At 36.1% G+C, this 19,420-nt stretch overlaps 1 protein-coding gene across 1 annotated transcript; it reads right to left on the bottom strand.

The window, feature by feature from the left end:
- LOC109223183 (peptide chain release factor 1) lies at positions 14,739 to 19,017 on the bottom strand. Its single transcript, XM_019387393.1, has 6 exons — positions 18,548 to 19,017; positions 18,181 to 18,256; positions 17,025 to 17,155; positions 16,862 to 16,932; positions 16,499 to 16,580; positions 14,739 to 15,065 (listed from the first exon to the last, which is right to left on the bottom strand). The coding sequence occupies exons 1-6, from the start codon at positions 18,947 to 18,949 to the stop codon at positions 15,045 to 15,047; spliced, it is 783 nt and encodes a 260-aa protein (XP_019242938.1). The 5' UTR covers positions 18,950 to 19,017; the 3' UTR covers positions 14,739 to 15,044.

The raw sequence follows: 19,420 nt of genomic DNA, 5'->3' as shown, positions 1-19,420 counted from the left end.
TTATGGGCTGCCAGTTGATGGACTTGCAGTTGCTTTGCCGCACGGCATGAGAGATTATACGGGAGCTCAGTACCTGGAGACTTTGCAGCGGCTCACCGGTTTCCGGCTAGAGGATGAGGGTGTATTTGTTGGGGCTAGTTGTCTTTCGTTGACGCCCATCCGGCAGCATTTGGAGGCCATGCATGATGAAAGACTCTGACACATTTGTAGTCAGGATTCCCCATCGTCTGCCACCATCCGCATGTAATTTCCACTTGTCAAGCTCATGTCGCATCAACCAATGATAGGTTCTTTCGTCTTCCTGCCTGATCGATTCCATGTGCCTCCTGAATTTGCACTCCTGGTGATCAATTGCAGCCAACCACATTAAATCATGCAACTATATTTCTTCTGAAAATTGGCCTTCAGGTGCCTCACACAGTAACAGTGGTATGCATACAGTTCCTGCCATTCAGGCAAATGCTCTACAGAACTTAAAATACCGCCATGCTGATCTGATATTAGACAAATACCTGAACATTTTTGACAACGTGCTCCTTCAAGTGGTTCAAAAATAGCGTTCACATCTCTTGGCTTTCATTGGCACAGATGGCAAAAGCTAGGGGAAATATTTGTCCATCAGCATCTACTGCAACGGCGATCAACAGCTTAATATCATACTTTCCATAGACATGAGTACCGTCTATGGATATTATCGGCCGGCAATGCACAAAACCATTAATTGCTGGTTTAAATGCCCAGAACACGTATCTGAATATATATTCTGGTATTCCTGCACTCCGTCCCATTTTACAACAGTCCCGGGGTTAAAGTGTTGCAATGCGGCCATGTACCTAGGTAGAGATGCAAATGACTTATCCCAGTCACTATAAACAATTTCAAACGCACGTTTGCGCCCGAGATATGCCTTTCTTTTGGTAATGGTACACCCATATTCCTAGTCGACGGATGTAATACACTCTTTGATCTTGTACCTTATGGACGCTTCAATGTGTGGAATCAAGAGAAGAGAAATCAAGTCAACATCCAAGTTGAAGTGATTCCCACTGAATGTGTCTATCACACAATTGTGGGTGCTAATGTATTTACCAACTTTCCACACATTTGTTTTCTACTTTTTCGCACGCAGCATCCAATTACAACCCGTAAACCATCTACACAAACAACCTTGTATACATCCGGAGATGACTCCCATACCGTTATCTCACGGCACTCTTTTACCGTGTACACTTTCACCGCCCTGCTTAGGCGCGCCTTATCAAGAAAAAGCATACTCTTTGACAGCACCGTTGGTCTAGATTCATCCCACATTGTTGTCCGAAGTTCATCAATATCCCTTGTGAGGGCATCCACATCCGGCGTACTTGGCAAATGATCAAGGTAGGGAATATGCCTTGAATGAAACGGTATGTGGGACTCGTACACTCTTGGTCTACCGGAAGGTGGAGCATGCTCCCTCGTCAAATCAGGTTCGGCATTCTCTTCCTCCTCCTCATCACCCTCGTCAGGGAAGGGTGTGTCATCTCCAAACTCATCGGCATTGTTGTCATAATCACTATTCTCTTCCTGGCTCTGGGCATCTGCCAGATCCCGAGTAAATACATCGTCTTCGGGCAATTGAGTGAGGATAGGACCATCAAGTTGCTCGTTTTCACTGCACAACCAAATAAATAATGAGTTACTGAAATTGGTTCAAACAATACATATAACTTTATATATTCACTTACAAATCATAATGTGTTGATATCCCATGATGCAAATTATCTTGTTGATGCTGAATCCCGGATGGACCATCATGATCCAATGCACCAAAACTAGGCATATTCCAACTGGCCGTCGGTTCATAACTTGTAAATAAATATCTGGTCGGTGCCCCTTGTGGAATATATGAGTGTAATATAAATACAATACACAAAAATATATATCGTAACACAAAGGAAAATTGAAGTTTACCACTCGGCTTGTGGATTATGTATACTAGGGGAGAAATTATTTCCTCGCTCCTCATTCACCTGTGAAGATAAGTTTAGATCCGGCCAAACTCTTTCCGCCGGAACCTGTTCGGCTAAAACTGCTCCAAAATAATCACCCGATGATTGAGGGATTTTTCTACTTTGCGCAACCTCATTATTGCGAACGTCTTCATCCTTGACGTACATTTCCAACAGTTTTATCACAATAAATTTCCTATATTCATCCGGAGTCTCCAAAAAATCTCTTAGAGTTTCATCGTCTTCGATGTTAAACTCAGCATAACAAGCAACCCCTTGCGGAGTCACAGAATACGGATATCTTCTGGTTATTTTAAGATTCACCGAACGTTTTCTCACACTCATTTTTTTACATATCAACGATACCAATTTATCGTACTCCATTGTAAGTGGCAACTTAACATGAGACTGTGGAGATAAACTATAGCTTACTGAGTTATTCGCCACCACAACCTCACCCCTCCCTTCCCCCCCCCCTCCCCCATATAATGAAACCCTAATTTTTCGCTCTTCAGACATTATGACAAAATGCAAAACAACTTAACAAAGAAATATTTCAGAACACTTGAAGATGTTTATGAATGGATTTTTACAAAATCCTTCACCTCTTTAAATAAGCAAAATCCAGCCTGGGGGTTCAATTATTTGCGGTATTGCGTCTTTTAAAAAAACGCTATACCTAGTTGAATTATTGTTATGTCAGTTAAGCACAGAAAAATTATTTGTGGGCCCACTTAATATGTATAGCGTTTTAGTAAAGAACGCAACGTTTTTCAAAAAAACGTTGTATTTAACTGGCCAAACGGTCGTTAAAATATAGCGTGGTTCCTAAAAACGCTATATATATTTTGGCCAATAAGTTTTTTTTCCAAATATTTTTGTTCTTTGAGCTTAAAAGAACCACATTTTCGTTCCGGACTAGCCTTTCCCAGACCCTGGATGAATGCAGGATACTTTGTGCACCGAACTGCCCTTTTTTTTTTTTTTTACTATATCTACATATAATCAAGAGGCGTGCAGCCCATCTCATCCAACTACCCAAGATAAGAACTATTCCTTTAGTTATTGTAGAATGGAAAAGAACCTTTATCATCATGAACTTTGAGTGCAAAATTAACCATCTTATTACTCCTAACATATACAGAAGTTTCAAATCCAGATTCAGCATTATTCTCTTTAATGTACTTCTAAGGACAAGCATACTTAGCTCAAGCAAAATTCCTTATGAAAACTACCAACTTCTTAATGACTTCTTGATAAGAATTTGCTTTATCATCTCCCACCACGCCACCAACGACTGTAAGACAACGATAAAAATTTACTCACACCAAGTGTTTGCACTAATCCAATGAATACATGACGCATGTCTACATATACACTCTTAACACTAAATCTTAATTAATTAATTCACCTTAATTTATGATTTAACCATGGTAAATTGTTTGATGTAAACACCGCATGCAAGTAAGTTTTTACCTTACTTGAAATCAGGGGAATAATATGGATCAAATCCTGAAATGATGCTAAATAGAGTAATGTAGATATTTTTTATCTTATGTACTGTTGAACCCAGAGGCGGATTTAGGATTTGAAGTTTAAGGGTTCCCACCGTAATCTCAAATTAATATGCAATAATAATTGGGTTCACAGTTAAATATTTATAAATATTTAGTGGATTTCTTAATATAAATACATGGTCTACGCAAGAGTCGGGAGAAATTCAAAAATAGCCAAATTTACAAGTGGTCATTCAAATTTAGCCACAGTTTCAAAAGTAATCGAAATTTAGCCACTTTTCGTGTAAAGATAAATCTGAACGAAAATACTGTTCAAAATCCGGAAAATGCTCCAGCATAATATACTGGAGTTCCAGCATAAGTATACTCGAACTCCAGTATATTATAATGGAGTTCCGGCATAAGTATACTGGAACTCCAGTATATTATAATGGAGTTCCGGCATAAGTATACTGGAACTCCAGCATATTATAATGGAATTCCAGCATAAGTATACTGGAACTCCAGCATAGGTGCTCCAATCTCCAGTATATTATGCTGGAACTTTCCGCGTGTTGGAGTTCCAGCATAATATGCTGGAAGTTCATACACAGGTGCACCAATCTCTAGTATATTATGTTGGACTGATCCCTGTTGCAGCAAAATAGTGGCTATTTTTCAATGACTTTGCAAACGCTAGCTATTTTGAATGACCCGCCCGAAAACTGGCTAGCCCGTGCTATTGTTACGAGTTACTGGGTTCCCAGGAGCCCATATTGAATGTTGTAGGTCCACCCCTGATTGAACCTCAAGTCTATTAAAAGCAAAGGAACTTGAAACCTTAAATTAAATTTGGTTTACTACTAAAATAAGAACCAACAACCTACTCTGATATATCAGTTTGGTTGAAATGAAGAATATAATTAGTAGCCTTGAGGTAAAATTAAATTCCCTTGATCATCAGATCAGTTTAACTTGAATTGAAGGAAATAATTTACTAGCTCCAAGCTAAAGGAAATCCCCTTGATCATCCGATACAAACAGTTGAGGTTTAACATAAACTAGATCTTTCATGATCAGCAATTACTACCGTGCCTTAATCTCAAACAAGTTTATATGAACCCTCATTGATCGCGTTACTCCATTTAAACCATCTCATGCCAATATTATATAAATAAAAATAAAAAGTATTGGAAGTTTTGTATATTTCCTAAACATATAAATCTCTGAAAGGCAAAACCACTCCTAGTAAGCATAAGACCTACAGTAAAAGTACTAATGTCTGTATAATGCTATCCATGTTTTAAAGATCTAAAGAAATGATAAGTAATGTAAAAATGCAAAAGCAGTTTGCAGTTATAATCAAAAGGTTGCAGTTGCAAATGAAAATGTAGAAAGAACCAAATCATGATAAAATGACAATAGAATTGACTGACCCTCAGATCAATTAAGGAATTCAAATATTTCAGGTCCTTTAAAAACTGCATGCGCCGATATAGAAATACTGGCAAAGCTAAGCAACCCCCAACATTTGCAATGCGTAGTGCGTTGCGATTGGTTCTTCGGTAGAGCTGTCAAACTGGGCCAGCCCAGTCCAACCCTCATGGGCTTTTAAATTTGGTGGGCTAGAATGGGCCGGCCCTCCATATGGATGGGCCTTCAAATGGCCAGCTCAACCCAGCCCTAAGAGGTCCGCAGGCTAGGGCGGGCTGGCCCTTCAATTTTTTTTTAGAAAAAAAATTTTCTTTAAATTCTTAAATATTTTTTCGTAACATAGTCGATTAATCATAAACAACTTCTGTTTGTTTAAAGCGTACAAAAAGCTTGATATTTAACGAGTAATCTCATATTTGAAATGCAAATTTTCTATATCTCTAGCTCTTCTTTTTTAAAGTTACATGAATATTTTCTTAATATTTTTCTTTCATTTTCCTCAGATTCAGGGATTGTTTAAATAATTTTATATGTTGAGATTTTTAATTTAGGATTAACATCATTTGCCGATTTCATCATTATAATCCGTAAAAAATTTTAAATTCCTTAAATTGTTTAGTGGTCAATTTTTTTTTGTGTATCTCTAAAATTGATCTTTTTCTATACTGAAAAGCAGTTTAAATATTAATAATATATTAAAGTAATCCAAACTGATCATTGACCACTTAAAATAATTTTTTTTATTTTTAAAAAGTTTATTATTGGTCACCTAAAACTTTTCGAGTTCGTTATTAATTAAGCAAAAGAAAAACTAATTTTGTCGCATGTCAAAAATCTAAAATCTAGTTGATATGGAAGGGTAAATGCGCAATCTAGGGTTGGGGAATAAGGATTAGGGGTGGACATTTACTTCAGTTCGGTATTTAAGAATTTCGGTTCGGTATTTCGGTATTCGGTTTATCAATTGTGTATACCCAATACTGTACCAAAATATTTCGGTACGGTTCGATATTTCTTATTTTGGTTCGGTACGATTTCGGTTTAATAATCTGCCATGCCTAACAATCTGCCATTCGGCGGCAAACAGAAATACAAAATGGGAACAAAATGAATGGGAACAAATAAAAATGCCTAATAATCTGCCTCTGTTGAAGACAACACCATGCTGCAATAGATGTATTTCAGGCGCAAAAAAGTTGGCGACAAACTTAGCAACTCCAATACATCTGACAGCTTGCAAAATTTTGAATCTCTGTTTAAATGCTTTAAAAACAAAATGAATCCAAGACTCAGCATCGAAAAGTTTCTCTCCACTTTATATTCTTTAAAATGATGCCAGAAAGTAAGAGAACTATTTAGTTGCAATAGAAAAGGTAAGAGGTAAGCAGAAGCTAAAGTTTAAGTCTCTAAGCCCTAAGGGACTAACTAAGGCCTAAGGGATTAGGGGTGTTGGGCTTAGGTTTATTCTTTATTGGGCTAGATTATAGAAATAGAGGCGGGCTTCGAATTAATATATTTCGGTATTTCGGTATACCGAAATATCAAAAAATGAATACCGAGTACCGAACTGAAATAACGAAAAACCTATACCGGATAATACAGAATAATACCAAAAAATAGAAATACCAAATTAACTCGGTTCGGTTCGGAATTCGGTTTTTCAAATTTTATGCCCACCCCTAATGAAGATTATAGTTAATAGTTTTTTTAGTTTTTACTTTTTTTAAATTTTAAATATTTAATAGTAATTAATTTAAATTTAATTAATTTTTGGCCTATGGGCTGGCTCAGGCCCAACCTCGATCAAGCCTCGAGGGCCAACGGGCTAACTTGGACCGGGCTTATAAGCCTCAGTTTTAAATAGGCTCAAAAAATCTTAGTCTAACCCTACCCAAGTAGCGGGCTGCGTTGGGCTGGCATCCGGGCCAAGCCCATTTTGACGGCTTAGTCTTTCCTAGTGTAATACTATTGTACATCTGGAGTTGATTCGTGCAAGAACACACTCACGTCCAGGGAGACATGGCCTTCTTCACTCTCTTCATCAACTAGAGATTTTGTACTTGTCAAGTGCAGTTAAACCAAAATGTTGATCTGAAGTTCTGAGGAAACATTTGTCATAAAATATTCTAAAGTGCTTCTACCAAGGTGCTTCCTTCCTTACAATGAAATCCTTGAGAAGGGATTGGGAAATTTTCTATAGGTTTTCTACTTTTTTGGTGTACTACTTGTATACGGGTGATTTTCTTTGGCCCTAACATTTAGTGAAATTCATTTACTTTATAGAAAAAGGAAAGAGATTTTTTTCCTTTCTATACCATATATGAAATTTTATTACCAAATATGTGCATAGTTTCCAATTTACCCGCTATGTTCACAGTTTTTCTACAATTATTATACCATTTATTAAATACTAATTATTAGTAGCTGAATCTTCCTAATTAGGCGCGCTACAAATCAGGAACAGAATATTCTAATTGATTTAGCGACCTTCAGATCAAATTTGAAACGCAAATCCTATATCTTCAATTTAAAATCAAATTACATAGACTCTTTTCTGCAAAAACTCTGTTCTTCGATATTTTTCCTTAAGCCACAACTCAAAAAAAGACAAAATCGTCAACAAATTCGAATCAAATTGTAGAAATTAATTCTGCAAAAGCTCAGTTCGTCGACATTCTCTCTACATCTCTCTCTATTTCTCAATCGCAAATTTCAGTAATACAAAGCAAATGAAAAGAGAGCAGCAATTCCACCATTGACAGCCATTAAAAAGCTTGAAAGCTTTGAATTCAAATTTGGGTTTTCAAAAATCATTATTTGTTTGGATTGGGTGTTGTTGAAAATAATCGGGAATATGGTTTGGAGTTTATATCTCAATTTTGAGGGGTTTTGGTGAAGATTAGACTTGGTTTTGACTGAATTTCAGATTGAAACTCGAAGAAGAAGAAGAAGACATATTGCAGAAATTGTAGATAAATTGTAGATTATTTGTATTCTGAATGTAGATGCTTTATTTTCTGTTTTCACAAATAAAAAACGGCTAAAACTTCTACAAATCTTCTGAAAAAAAGCAATTATGTCAAAAATCCCAATTATGCTACAATTGAATGGGAATTGGGATATAAAAATTTAATGTACCCAGTTTTGTAGATATTTTGTAGATAAATTGTAGATTATTTGTATTCTAATTGTAGATGCTTTGTTTTCTGTTTTCACAAATCAAAAACGACTAAAACTTCTACAAATCTTCTGCAAAAAACGCAATTATGTCGAAAATCTCAATTAACTACAATCTAATGGAAATTGGATATTAAAATTCAATATACCGAGTTTGTAGATATTTTGTAGATGAATTGTAGATTATTTATATTCTGATTGTAGATACACTGTTTTCTGTTTTCACAAATCCAAAACGACTAAAACTTCTACAAAATCTTCTGCAAAAAATGCAATTATGTCGAAAATACCAATTAAGCTACAATTGAATGGGAATTGGGATATTAAAATTTAATGTACCCAGTTTGTAGATATTTTGTAGTTAAATTGTATATTATTTGTATTCTGATTGTAGATACTTTGTTTTGAGAGAGAGAAACGTGGGAGGGGTGGAATATATGGTACCTTGAATTAAAGAGGGATATACGCTGTCACATTTATTGTGGCAGGACTGATTAAAATGCACATAAAGAGGGCCGCTGATAAAAAATGACGGAACGGGAAAACTCAGGATGTAGAAGATCATAACATGAGTGATTCGGCAGGGGCAGAGTGGTTCTTAAGAACAAGTGCATTCTTGTTGGCAAAGTGTAACGGAAGGTAAAAGTAAGCAATAGTCGATAGTTCAGGTGCAAATTTGGAACTTTTTACTAATTACATATCATTGGTATCTATGTCAGTTCGTCTCTTGAATGCTTCTAGTCTCTCAGAGAGAAACAAAAATATCTCATAGGAACGAATCATCAACTGAGAATTATTTTTCTAAAGACTTCCCAGGCAGCTTTGCTGAGATTTGACGACGTAAGCAATAACCACTTGTTCTATCAGAGAAAGAACGTGGGTGAGGGTGAGGGTTTGGGAGAGAGAAACGTGAGAGAGGTAAGATATACGGTACCTTGAATTAAGGAGGGATATATGCTGCATTAATTGTATAATTAAGTCAAACCTTAAACATTGAGGGTAATAAGGTTTCCTATGTGACATAGGAATGTAAAAATTCCAAAAGGAAATTGTACTTTCTTTGGCCCTAACATTTCAGAAATTTCAAAATTAAGCAAGTAACAATGTTAGCAATCTGAGTGTTATGATCAAGGGCGAATTTAGGGGCGCAAAAGGTTAACGGAAAATAACACTATACATATAAGACAAAATTCCAAAAGCATAGCTCAAAACCTTTTATTCTAATTTTTTAACTTGAACCCCTTAGCGAAAATTCTGTCTCTGCCACCGATTACGGTGAATCATTTGTTCCAAAATTGTAATCCTAAAAGTTGTAGTTCCACAATATAATTCATTTTTATTTTACATGTATATTTAACTCCAACTCCATAGCAAATTTTTACTACTCACAACTGTCACTAACAACACTATCCAATGCCTCATTTATCATCTTCAGATCTTCTACTACTACAACCTTAATGACAAAATAAATAACCAAATATGATTTAAGGAAAAATAATAATTGTGTTGCTGGACACACCCATAAATTCATATAGGTATCAATGAGAAATTAGTCATAACATCTAACTGATACCACCACGTAAAAGAAACCCAAATTAAATCAGATCATGAACATAGAAACTGGCAAATTTTCTGAAAATTCTCGTCACATAGAAGGCAGAAGAATACAAAGTATTGACCCTAAAACCATTTGGTTAAACGGAGAAACGCGGTAGAGAATGAGAAGAAAAGCCAAATTTCTCAGTTAAGTCGACCGCGGTTTCTCTGTATAACAGAATGGTAAGGGCCATTATCGAGCGGCGGCCGCTGCTTCAGCAAAGCGAAGGCTAAAAAGTAGAGTAGGGTTTATGTGTATCTTTAGGTGCTGTCATAGAAGGGTTTTATAGGCAGAAAAGTGGGGCTTATGTAAAACACCAATCTTCGCTTAGCCTTATTTTTTTTTTTTTTTTTGGGTACCAAAAAGAATGTCTTTTTTTTTTTTTACTAAACGATTTTAAGGTACATATTTGATTTATATCAGTTAGATTTTATCAATGAAAAAAATATATGTGGATAACTATTAAACAAGTAATAACAAGCGTTTGATTTTAAATACATAGGGTGTATCTGCAATTGAGTCATATTAAGGGGGCGTTTAGTGCAATTTAACCTAAAAATATTTGAGAACCAAAGACTTTTAACTTTAACACCACTGAAATTTAGCATAGGAAAAGCAATCACAACTAGGAGTGGCAAAGGGGCGGGTCGAGTCGGATATGGAACGGACCGAAAGCAAATAATACAAAAACAGATAAATTACCCGACTCCCCACATTTAATACATATAAAAAATGGGCTAACCGGCGAGTTATATAAATATTCATATTATCCATTATTTCTTGAATATGATCACTTTTGGGTGAATTCCTAATCTCTCAGACTTGAAGAACTCTTAATTTGAAGTTTTATAAATGTATAAACCCATTAGGTATCCATTAGTTATTCATTTTCTAAGTGGATAATATAGTTCTTACGGAAAAGGGCCATAACTACCCCTATCGTTTGCTAAATGGTTTATAAATACCCTCCGTCTATCTATTCGTCCAAAAATCCACACCACGTTGATTCTATTAATAGAATTATCCCTGCGACTAACGGCAGAACTGGTGGGCCTACAATTTAATGACGTGTCATTTTTCTACTGGGTCACGTGGCAATCTCTGACTAAAATAAAAAATAAATCTTATTTCGACCCACTTAGCTGACCCGACCTAGTGGCTTCCCCATATCCCCGGTCTTCTTCTTGATTTCACCCAAACTCTCTCTCCGCCACTCCATCACCATAGCTACTGCTCTCAACAAACAAATTATAATGCTATGTCATAAAAAAGAAGCGAATGCATCAAATCATATACAAGTATCCTCAGTTCCCAGCCCTAAGATCAAAGAGGATGCATTGGTAAATAAAAAGATCAACCCAGTTGTTTTCGGTCTTACCAATAATCTGCCAAAATTGGAAACAAGAGGATGGCCGTGCTCCTCCTCAGTAAGCACTGTTAATCATAAATGAAATAAGATGAGCTAGGTCCAAGAACCACACTAGGAAATGACGATCTGAAGGATCATAATCTTGACAAGAAAAAGGATGCCACTACATAAATACACGACAATAAGAAAATGGAGTTCTAAAATGCTATTATCTCGTAAGAATTGTGCACCAAGGAAATCTACAATCAAGTCAGGAATACACCTGATAAAAGGGTGATTCCAAAATTTTGATGGGATCAGTTAGTTTTTTTTTTCCCCAGACCCACTAAATTGCCTAGTCTTTTCACCGGCAACTAAAGATGGGATGTTGGTTGACTGAACTAAAGCTCTAGCTATGATGGACCTCAATAATACTAAAGACCCAAAAGATTCTTCGAGATTGAAAAGAGATAGAGAGAAGAAAGGGAAAAGAAATAGAGAAACCTTGAAAAAGGTCGGCCGTGTATTGCTATAGGATTAGTTAGGTGGGTTTAATGTAATTTTATGACCCAGATAACAAAACCTTGGGTCGGATAAGGTAAATGGGTCAAAATAATATCCATTTTTGTTCCCGTCAGAGATTGCCACATGGCCCAGTAGAAAAATGACACGTCATTAAATTGTGGGTTCACCAGTTCTACCGTTAGTCGCGGGGTAAATTTTATTAATAGAATTAACGTGGTGAGTTTTTTTGGACGGATAGATGGACGGAGGGTATTTATAGACCATTTAGCAAACGATAGGGGTAGTTTTATTTTTAAAATTTTTTTTATCCAACCCATTTTTTAATGGATGGTACGAGTGGATACCTATTTTCTTTTATCCAATTTGCCACCACTAATCACAACTATAGAATTTTGAAACCAAAGACTTTTATTAATACAATTGCCAGAGACTCAACAACAACACAAAAACAATAACATACCCAGTATTATCCCACATCGTAAGGTCTGGGGAGGGAGGCTAGTGTATATGGGACCTTACCCCTACCTTGTGAGTAAAAATACATTAAGAAGAAGAACTTGTTACTGTTAGGTGTTTGTCCAGATTTTCTTACCATAATTGGTTTTCCTATCTCATGAAGGAAAGGACAACATATTTACCATAATTGGGTTTTTCTTTTCCTAAAAGGAAAATATAATTCTTCCATATTTGGCTAGTCCCTTTTCTTGTAGGAAAAGGTTTGGACTTCTATAAATTGAGGATCCTTCCTTCTCATTCAGTAGCATCCACAATACAGCCACATGGGATTTGAGAGTCGTGTTTAGGGGGAGAACTTTATGGGACAAGTGTTAGTGTGTCACTTGTGTTTGCCTCTTCGTGAGGTTGTTCTCTCGATATTTTGTACTCTCTTTTTATTATAGTGGATTGCTCATCTCCGCTGTGGACGTAGGTCAGTTGACTGAACCACGTTAAATGTTTGTGTCTCTTTTGGTAGATTTCTCTTTGTTGTATGATTTATCGTCGTTCAAGGTTTGCTTTGCTAGTTTCCGCATGACACCTGACTTTTTCGGTCCTAACAGTTACTACCAAATATATGCAAGGGAGCACCAAGAAACCCAACCATCCCCATGTTAGTAAATATGTTCAGCTTACAAAACATAACTTATGTGAGAATTTCTGAAATAGAAAAGATAACAGACAGCTCCAAGTATATCGACTAGGCAATGTAACGCACATTTTTCGGAGAATGCCCTAACATATGTCAAGCGACCACATTGGCCAACTCGCCCATGAGGCCGCCTAGTTTTGGGTGGTTGAATGCATGGTTATATCCGGAGGAGGATCCCGTATTTGAACTTTTCAGACCATAGAGTTGCCAACGACAACTTGCAGTTAGGGGTGTATATGGACGAGGTTGGTTCCGTTTTTTATCAAAATCAAACCAAACCAACTATAACGGTTTGGATTGATTCGATTTTGTCGGATTTTTTTATTACACGAATATTATTCAATCTTACTTTATTAAAATTGTAGATAAAATTTTGATAAGTGAATATATGTTTAGCACAACTTGAAAAAGTTGACATACATATGTTGTATGTCCACCTCATTACCTCGATCACTATGCCATGATGACATCTGTTGATGAATGTGCTCCATCTGTGCTATAGGAAGCTCAACACCCAGTTATACAATCTGTGATCCCCAACAAGAAAATGACCATACCCTAAAACCTTCAAAATCGCGACAGCCCAATACAGTTTTAGCCTTGAGGTTCTTCTTCTCTGTGGATTTTTTTCAGGGATTTGCATCTATACCCGCTTTTTGTGTCACGTTTTAACTTGTGCCCACTTTGCAAAAAAATTGCAAGCGTACCCACTTTTTTGCGTAACTTCAGCATACGGGGCTGAAGTAGCAAAGGCAATCACGCAAAACTTCAGCATTCTAGTAGACGGGCCTGAAGTAGCAAGTGTGCTGAAGTTTTTGTTTGTAATTGCTGAACTTAAGCATAGTAGCTGAAGTTTTGTTCTCTATTTGCTGAAGTTTTTGTTTGTAATTGTTGAACTTAAGCATAGTAGCTGAAGTTTTGTTCTCTATTTGCTGAAGTTTTTGTTTGTAATTGCACTAAATAAGCTGAAGTTTTTTTTGTCCTGGATTCATTAGTTTTGTCATTAAGCTTTTCAAAAACTTCAGCAGAAGATGCTGAAGTTATTTAGTTCATTTATAAAAACTTCAGCACTAAATAAGCTGAAGTTTTTTTGTCTTGGATAACCTTTTTCAAAAACTTCAGCAGGAGATGCTGAAGTTATTTAGTTGATTTGTTAAAACTTTAGCACTAAATAAGCTGAAGTTTTTTTTGTCCTGAATAACCTTTTTCAAAAACTTCAGCAGAAGATGCTGAAGTTATTTAGTTCATTTGTAAAAACTTCAGCACTAAATAAGCTGAAGTTTTTTTGTCCTGGATAACCTTTTTCAAAAACTTCAGCAGAAGATGCTGAAGTTATTTAGTTCATTTGTAAAAACTTCAGCACTAAATAAGCTGAAGTTTTTTGTCCTGGATTCATTAGTTTTGTCATAAAGCTTGTTCAAAAACTTTAGCACAAGATGCTAAAGTTATTTAGTTCATTTGTAAAAACTTCAGTACTAAATAAGCTGGAGTTTTTTTGTCCTTGATTCATTAGTTTTGTTATAATCAGACTACTATAAAATAATCAGATTGCCAACAGTATCTAAATTATAAAATTTTGGAAACAAATAAACGTGAAAAGAACAAAATTATCATGAAAAGAATCACTAAGTGTAACCTTAAACTTCCCGTACGTGAAAATATTCACAAATTATTGTCTACTAACTTACGTAGTTATTTGTAATTTATTTTTAAATAATCTGATAAACATACTTATGGCAATCATCCCATGAATTGAAGTTTCATAACAGCACCAACAGCAGCAGAAGAAAGAAAGAAGAAGAAGAAAACGAAGGAGGAGAAGGAGGAGGAGAAAGGGGGCTGAAGTTGTTTAAAAAGTGGGTACAAGTTAAAACTTTTTAAAAAAAATGAGTATAGGTTAAATGAGGGCGATCAAATAAAGCGCCCCGTGTGCAATTTTTACAGTTTTTTCAGAGGGGTGGGATTTTAGATTAAGATAATTACTGTGAAAGTGGAGGTGTGGGGGGGGGGGGGATTAAATCCAAAAAAATAAGACGTCGAATCTCATTTTTGTTTTTTATTTTTAAAATTCAAAAAAATGAAAACTAGAAGAAAAAAGAATTTACAATGACAATTTGCTGCACTTTTCCAGCCACGGATGCCAACAGCAGCAAACCTGATGCCAAGCATATCAAAATCACCAGAAGCACTTCATTTCCACAAAAATTATGATCACTAAGCAGACATTGTTTATTCAATCATGTCTCCACCGTGCGACCAGCATTATCTCCTGAAGCTTTATATCTCAAACGGAAATGAAAAGCAACTAGTACCGGACGACGAAGGAGTCCTATTTCAGAGGCTTCATATCCTGCACATTTACATGGCAACAACATTTTCAGCTCAAAAAGCTTATTAATATTCAATTTCAATATTGAAATGGGCACTTGGCAAGTGTAGAAGACTAAAGGGCAGCCCGGTGCACTAAGCTCCCACTATGCGCGGGGTCCGGGGAAGGGCCGGACCATAAGGGTCTATTATACGCAACCTTACCCTACATTTCTGCAAGATGTTGTTTCCACGGCTTGAACCTGTGACCTCCTGGTCATATGGCAACAACTTTACTAGTTACGCCAAGGCTTCCTTTCAAGAGTGTAGAAAACTAGGAAGTATAAAAATAGTACTATTCTTCGATTTGCTAGATTTAACAGGTCACTAAATACTGAAATGGAAACTTATGAAGTGGTAGAAGACTAGAAGCATTATAAAAATTATTTTATATAAGTTACTAGATTTGCATGTTACCATTTTAGCTTTATTTCCTCCTTTCTAGTTTGGTAGCTTAAAGTAGATTTGACAGTTAAACCCTCCTTTTCGGCGTGGTAAGTGGTCATATCTCTGTCTTTTTAGAGAAAAAGAGGATAAAACACAATATGTTATATGACCTTAAAAAAAATATATTACTGTCTGCATCTCTCAGAAAACTTTTGGGAAGATACAAATGTCTTAATTTTTTCATAAGATTGCATATAAAATATGCTATAAAGTATAAATAAATGTTACTATCATTCTTGAAGTTTAGGCATCCCACGCTGGGTGCACTTGTGTCTTATGTTGCCTTAGTTTGTGGAGTTATTGTGAATATGAGGTAACAGTTTCAAACCTTTCTCCAAACATATCGACCTTGTCCAAGAAGAAAAAGAATAATCTTAAAGTTTAGAAATTACAGAGTTTTCAAAGACCACTGTGCAGTGATCGGATAGTATGAGACACAGTCAAATGTTATGACGCAGTGTCCAAGGACATAAGCATGACAAAGTCCAACATTAGATATAATGCCTAAGGACATAAGACTGATACCTAATAAACCCTAAATAATCTAATAAACCACTTTTCTGATGCAATTCAACCCTAAACATCTCTAACCATTACTCGTCATCATAACAATCCCCAGAGTTTAGCATAGTTTTCAGCTTCTACAGGCAGAAAACCAAACCCCCAAAAGGACCGTGAGGTGTCTCTCCAACACGAAGATAAACTGTGAGCAGTGAGATCTGTTTCATGGAGGAGACACCAGCAGTGATATTTCGATTCCCCTTTACATACATGCCCTACTTGACAATTCCACTTTTAGGCTGATGTCTATATCTCTACAGGTGATTTAAACTGATCGTGTACAAGAACATAATAGTGGACATTTAGCACGAGCTGGAGATTATAATGATATACTTACAATTAATTAAATAAGAAACCAAGTTCCAATACCTATGAGCTAAAAGATTTATTAAAGGCATGCATCCATACCTTGGATATTCTGAACTCGTTCACCGCCATCCTGAGATTATCATCAGATAATAACAATCTTGATAAAGCCCCAGTGCTCAACCTGCCAGAAAGTTCAGCAAAACAAATGTATAGTAAGTACTCCACTGCCCACATTACAGTACGAGATTGGAGGGATCTATGCAGGAAGTCTGACTTGTTAAACAACGATATATGGAATTCCCGACCCAGTGGAAAGATATAGTAAGACTATTAAGTGGAACAAGTTTGAGTCACTTTGCTAGAAAATAGCTACTTATTATTTTTAATTTCTTTTGATCCACTAACAAAAGTGCACGCACGAAACATCAACAACAGATTGATGCAAATTTCACAAACACATACCCCAACTTCTTAGCAGCATCTGCTACCGAGCCCTCAACAGCAAAAATTAGATCTAGTAAAGCTTGCATTCCCTATGGATTAAAGAAGAAACACACTAAAGTAAACATCTTGCATAAGATTTAAATTTTACCAAAGACATGAAGAAGAGAAGTATACTGTATACCAAAGCAAACTTAGGATTCTTTGGTCCAATCTGCGGGCCACAATCCGAACCCCTGATTGTTGATTTAGCGGGAAGAATTTGAAGCAGCTCTTGAGGAGGTGTATATGTATCAAGATCTATGCTGTTCCTAACTAGATGAAAATAATAAAAACTGAAGATTTCTTGATCAACTAGATGTAGAGCAGGATCAACAATATGCCTATGAGCTTAAACATATACAGTAAGCCTGTAGCCCGATTCAATGGTGGCACAAGATAAATTGAGAAATTTCCAATAAAATAAGGCGTGGTTTCAACTATAACACAGTTCGTGTACTTCATTGTATTAATACCCTGATTTTCAACAGCTTTTCAAGGGTGTCATCTATTTAGAAAACCTGTCTCTTTCTTCTATTGCTTCTCTGTATTCCTAGTCACCGCGGATCTTTAAAGCCTTTCAGCTCTATTTTGTGGCAACATAGAACCCAAGAAACTAAAGCCCTGTAGATCTATCATCACAAGAGGAAATTTGCACCTTAGCAAGCCAGTTTCAGAAATATGGTTTAGTGGTGCGAGGAGAAAGTCTGCCTCAAGACAAGGAAAGTGGACTCATTTCACCAAGATAAAGAAATACATGATCTCTCATTAAGTCTCCTCTCTAGTTCAGTGTATTAGGTAGGTCTGCCTCTGCTCTAGCTCCTATCCTACTTGTACAACAACAGTTTTTTATTTGGATGTCACAACTAGTTGTCCCGGCACAACTCAGCTAACTCAACAGTGCACTCCAAGCTCAGCACTTGATACATTTAAAATTCCACGTAGAACACTTAATCACAGAACTCAAAGTTACTAGAGGTACAAGGAAATAGTACACAGCTGATTAGCCAAAAAATCATACTCACTTTTTGCACAACGAACGCATTTGACATGGCACAGAGTTTAAGATTTTAGTTTGACTTATATAACAAACAAATCAGCGATTGTGGAGCACATATTAAAGTAAATGTTGAAAAGTAACTCTAATAGAGAAATCTTCAAATATAACAACAACATCTCAGTACCAAACAAGTTGGGGTCAGTTATATAAAACCTCAAACCATGTTAATGCAATGTTTAAAATAATCAAACAAATCTGTAATTTGATATTAGTGGAAACAACAAAGTGATGGAACAAATACCTTTAAGAGCTAGTAACACTCGTAAACGAGTTAAAGCAGAGGCACGATTCATGTGTTGGGATCTATCCTCCACAGCCTAAAATGAACCCAAATACACAATGATTTAAGTTCTATCATCCACAGCCGAAAATGAACCCGAATACACAAGGATTTAAGTTATATACACGGACAGTGAAATGAACTTTTTACACCATCGGTATAATTTAACCTGTTAAATGAGATTACTTACCATTTATTCTAAATATTCAATATTTTTCATACCTTCCGTGCACAAAAACTAAACTCAGTACACAAATACAGTAAATTTCAGTTCAAAATCCAAAAAAGGGTCATAGAAAATTTCACCAAAAACATAAAAAACTAAGACCTGAGCAACAATCCCAGTAGGGTTATGCTTCAAACGGACAGCAGATTCACGCTTGTTGCGGTGTTGTCCACCTGGACCTGAAGACTTGAAAGTGTCCATTTCACATTGCCTCATTAACTCCTCATCTGACATCAACAAATACTCTCTCCCACCCCCAGCACCCGTATCAATAGTTCCATTGCTACTGTTGGTGCTGTATTTAGCCGACCCATATTCTTGAATTTGAAGGGGAAGATTAAATAATGACCCAAATTGTTGAATTTTGTTGCCAATTCTTGATGTTGGGTTTGTGGTAGGAAAGGAGATTGAATGGGGACGCCAAGAAGAATGAGGTGATAATATAGAGATGGTAGCGATGGGTTTTGGAAGATTTAGGAACGATTTGAAGATGGAAAGAACCATGTGGGTGGCGTTGAGGAGGAAGAAAGGTTGTTTGGAGAAAAAAAATAAAATAAAGAAGCTCTTCAAGGGAAGATATATTAGTCAATAAGAATCCAAATTAAAAGTTAAATGATAGAGAGATCATTATCATTTATACTTTCTTTATTTTATTTTATATAATGTATGGTTTAGGGCGGAGTTTAACCAAAAAAGCACTCTTAGTATATTTAGAATTTATGATTATAAGAGGTTGTCATTACAAAAAAAAAAAAAAAAAGCTTAAAAGTAAAAAATAAATGTCATATGTATAGAAAACATCATTCTTTCTTCAAGGGATGGGTTAAAAAAAATGGAAAAAGACCAAAATTGTCTCTCTACTATTGAAAATTAGTCACGTTTATACCCGTTTCTATTTTCCGTCCAAAATCATACCCACCGTTAATATAGTATACAATTTTGTCCCTAGCCCTAACAGAAATCCACTGTGGCACC

Source organism: Nicotiana attenuata, chromosome 3, assembly GCF_001879085.1.
Source record: "Nicotiana attenuata strain UT chromosome 3, NIATTr2, whole genome shotgun sequence".
In the NCBI taxonomy this organism is placed as follows: domain Eukaryota; kingdom Viridiplantae; phylum Streptophyta; class Magnoliopsida; order Solanales; family Solanaceae; genus Nicotiana; species Nicotiana attenuata.
The sequence above is the reverse complement of the archived record's forward strand: the minus strand, read 5'-3'. Positions and strand labels throughout refer to the sequence as shown.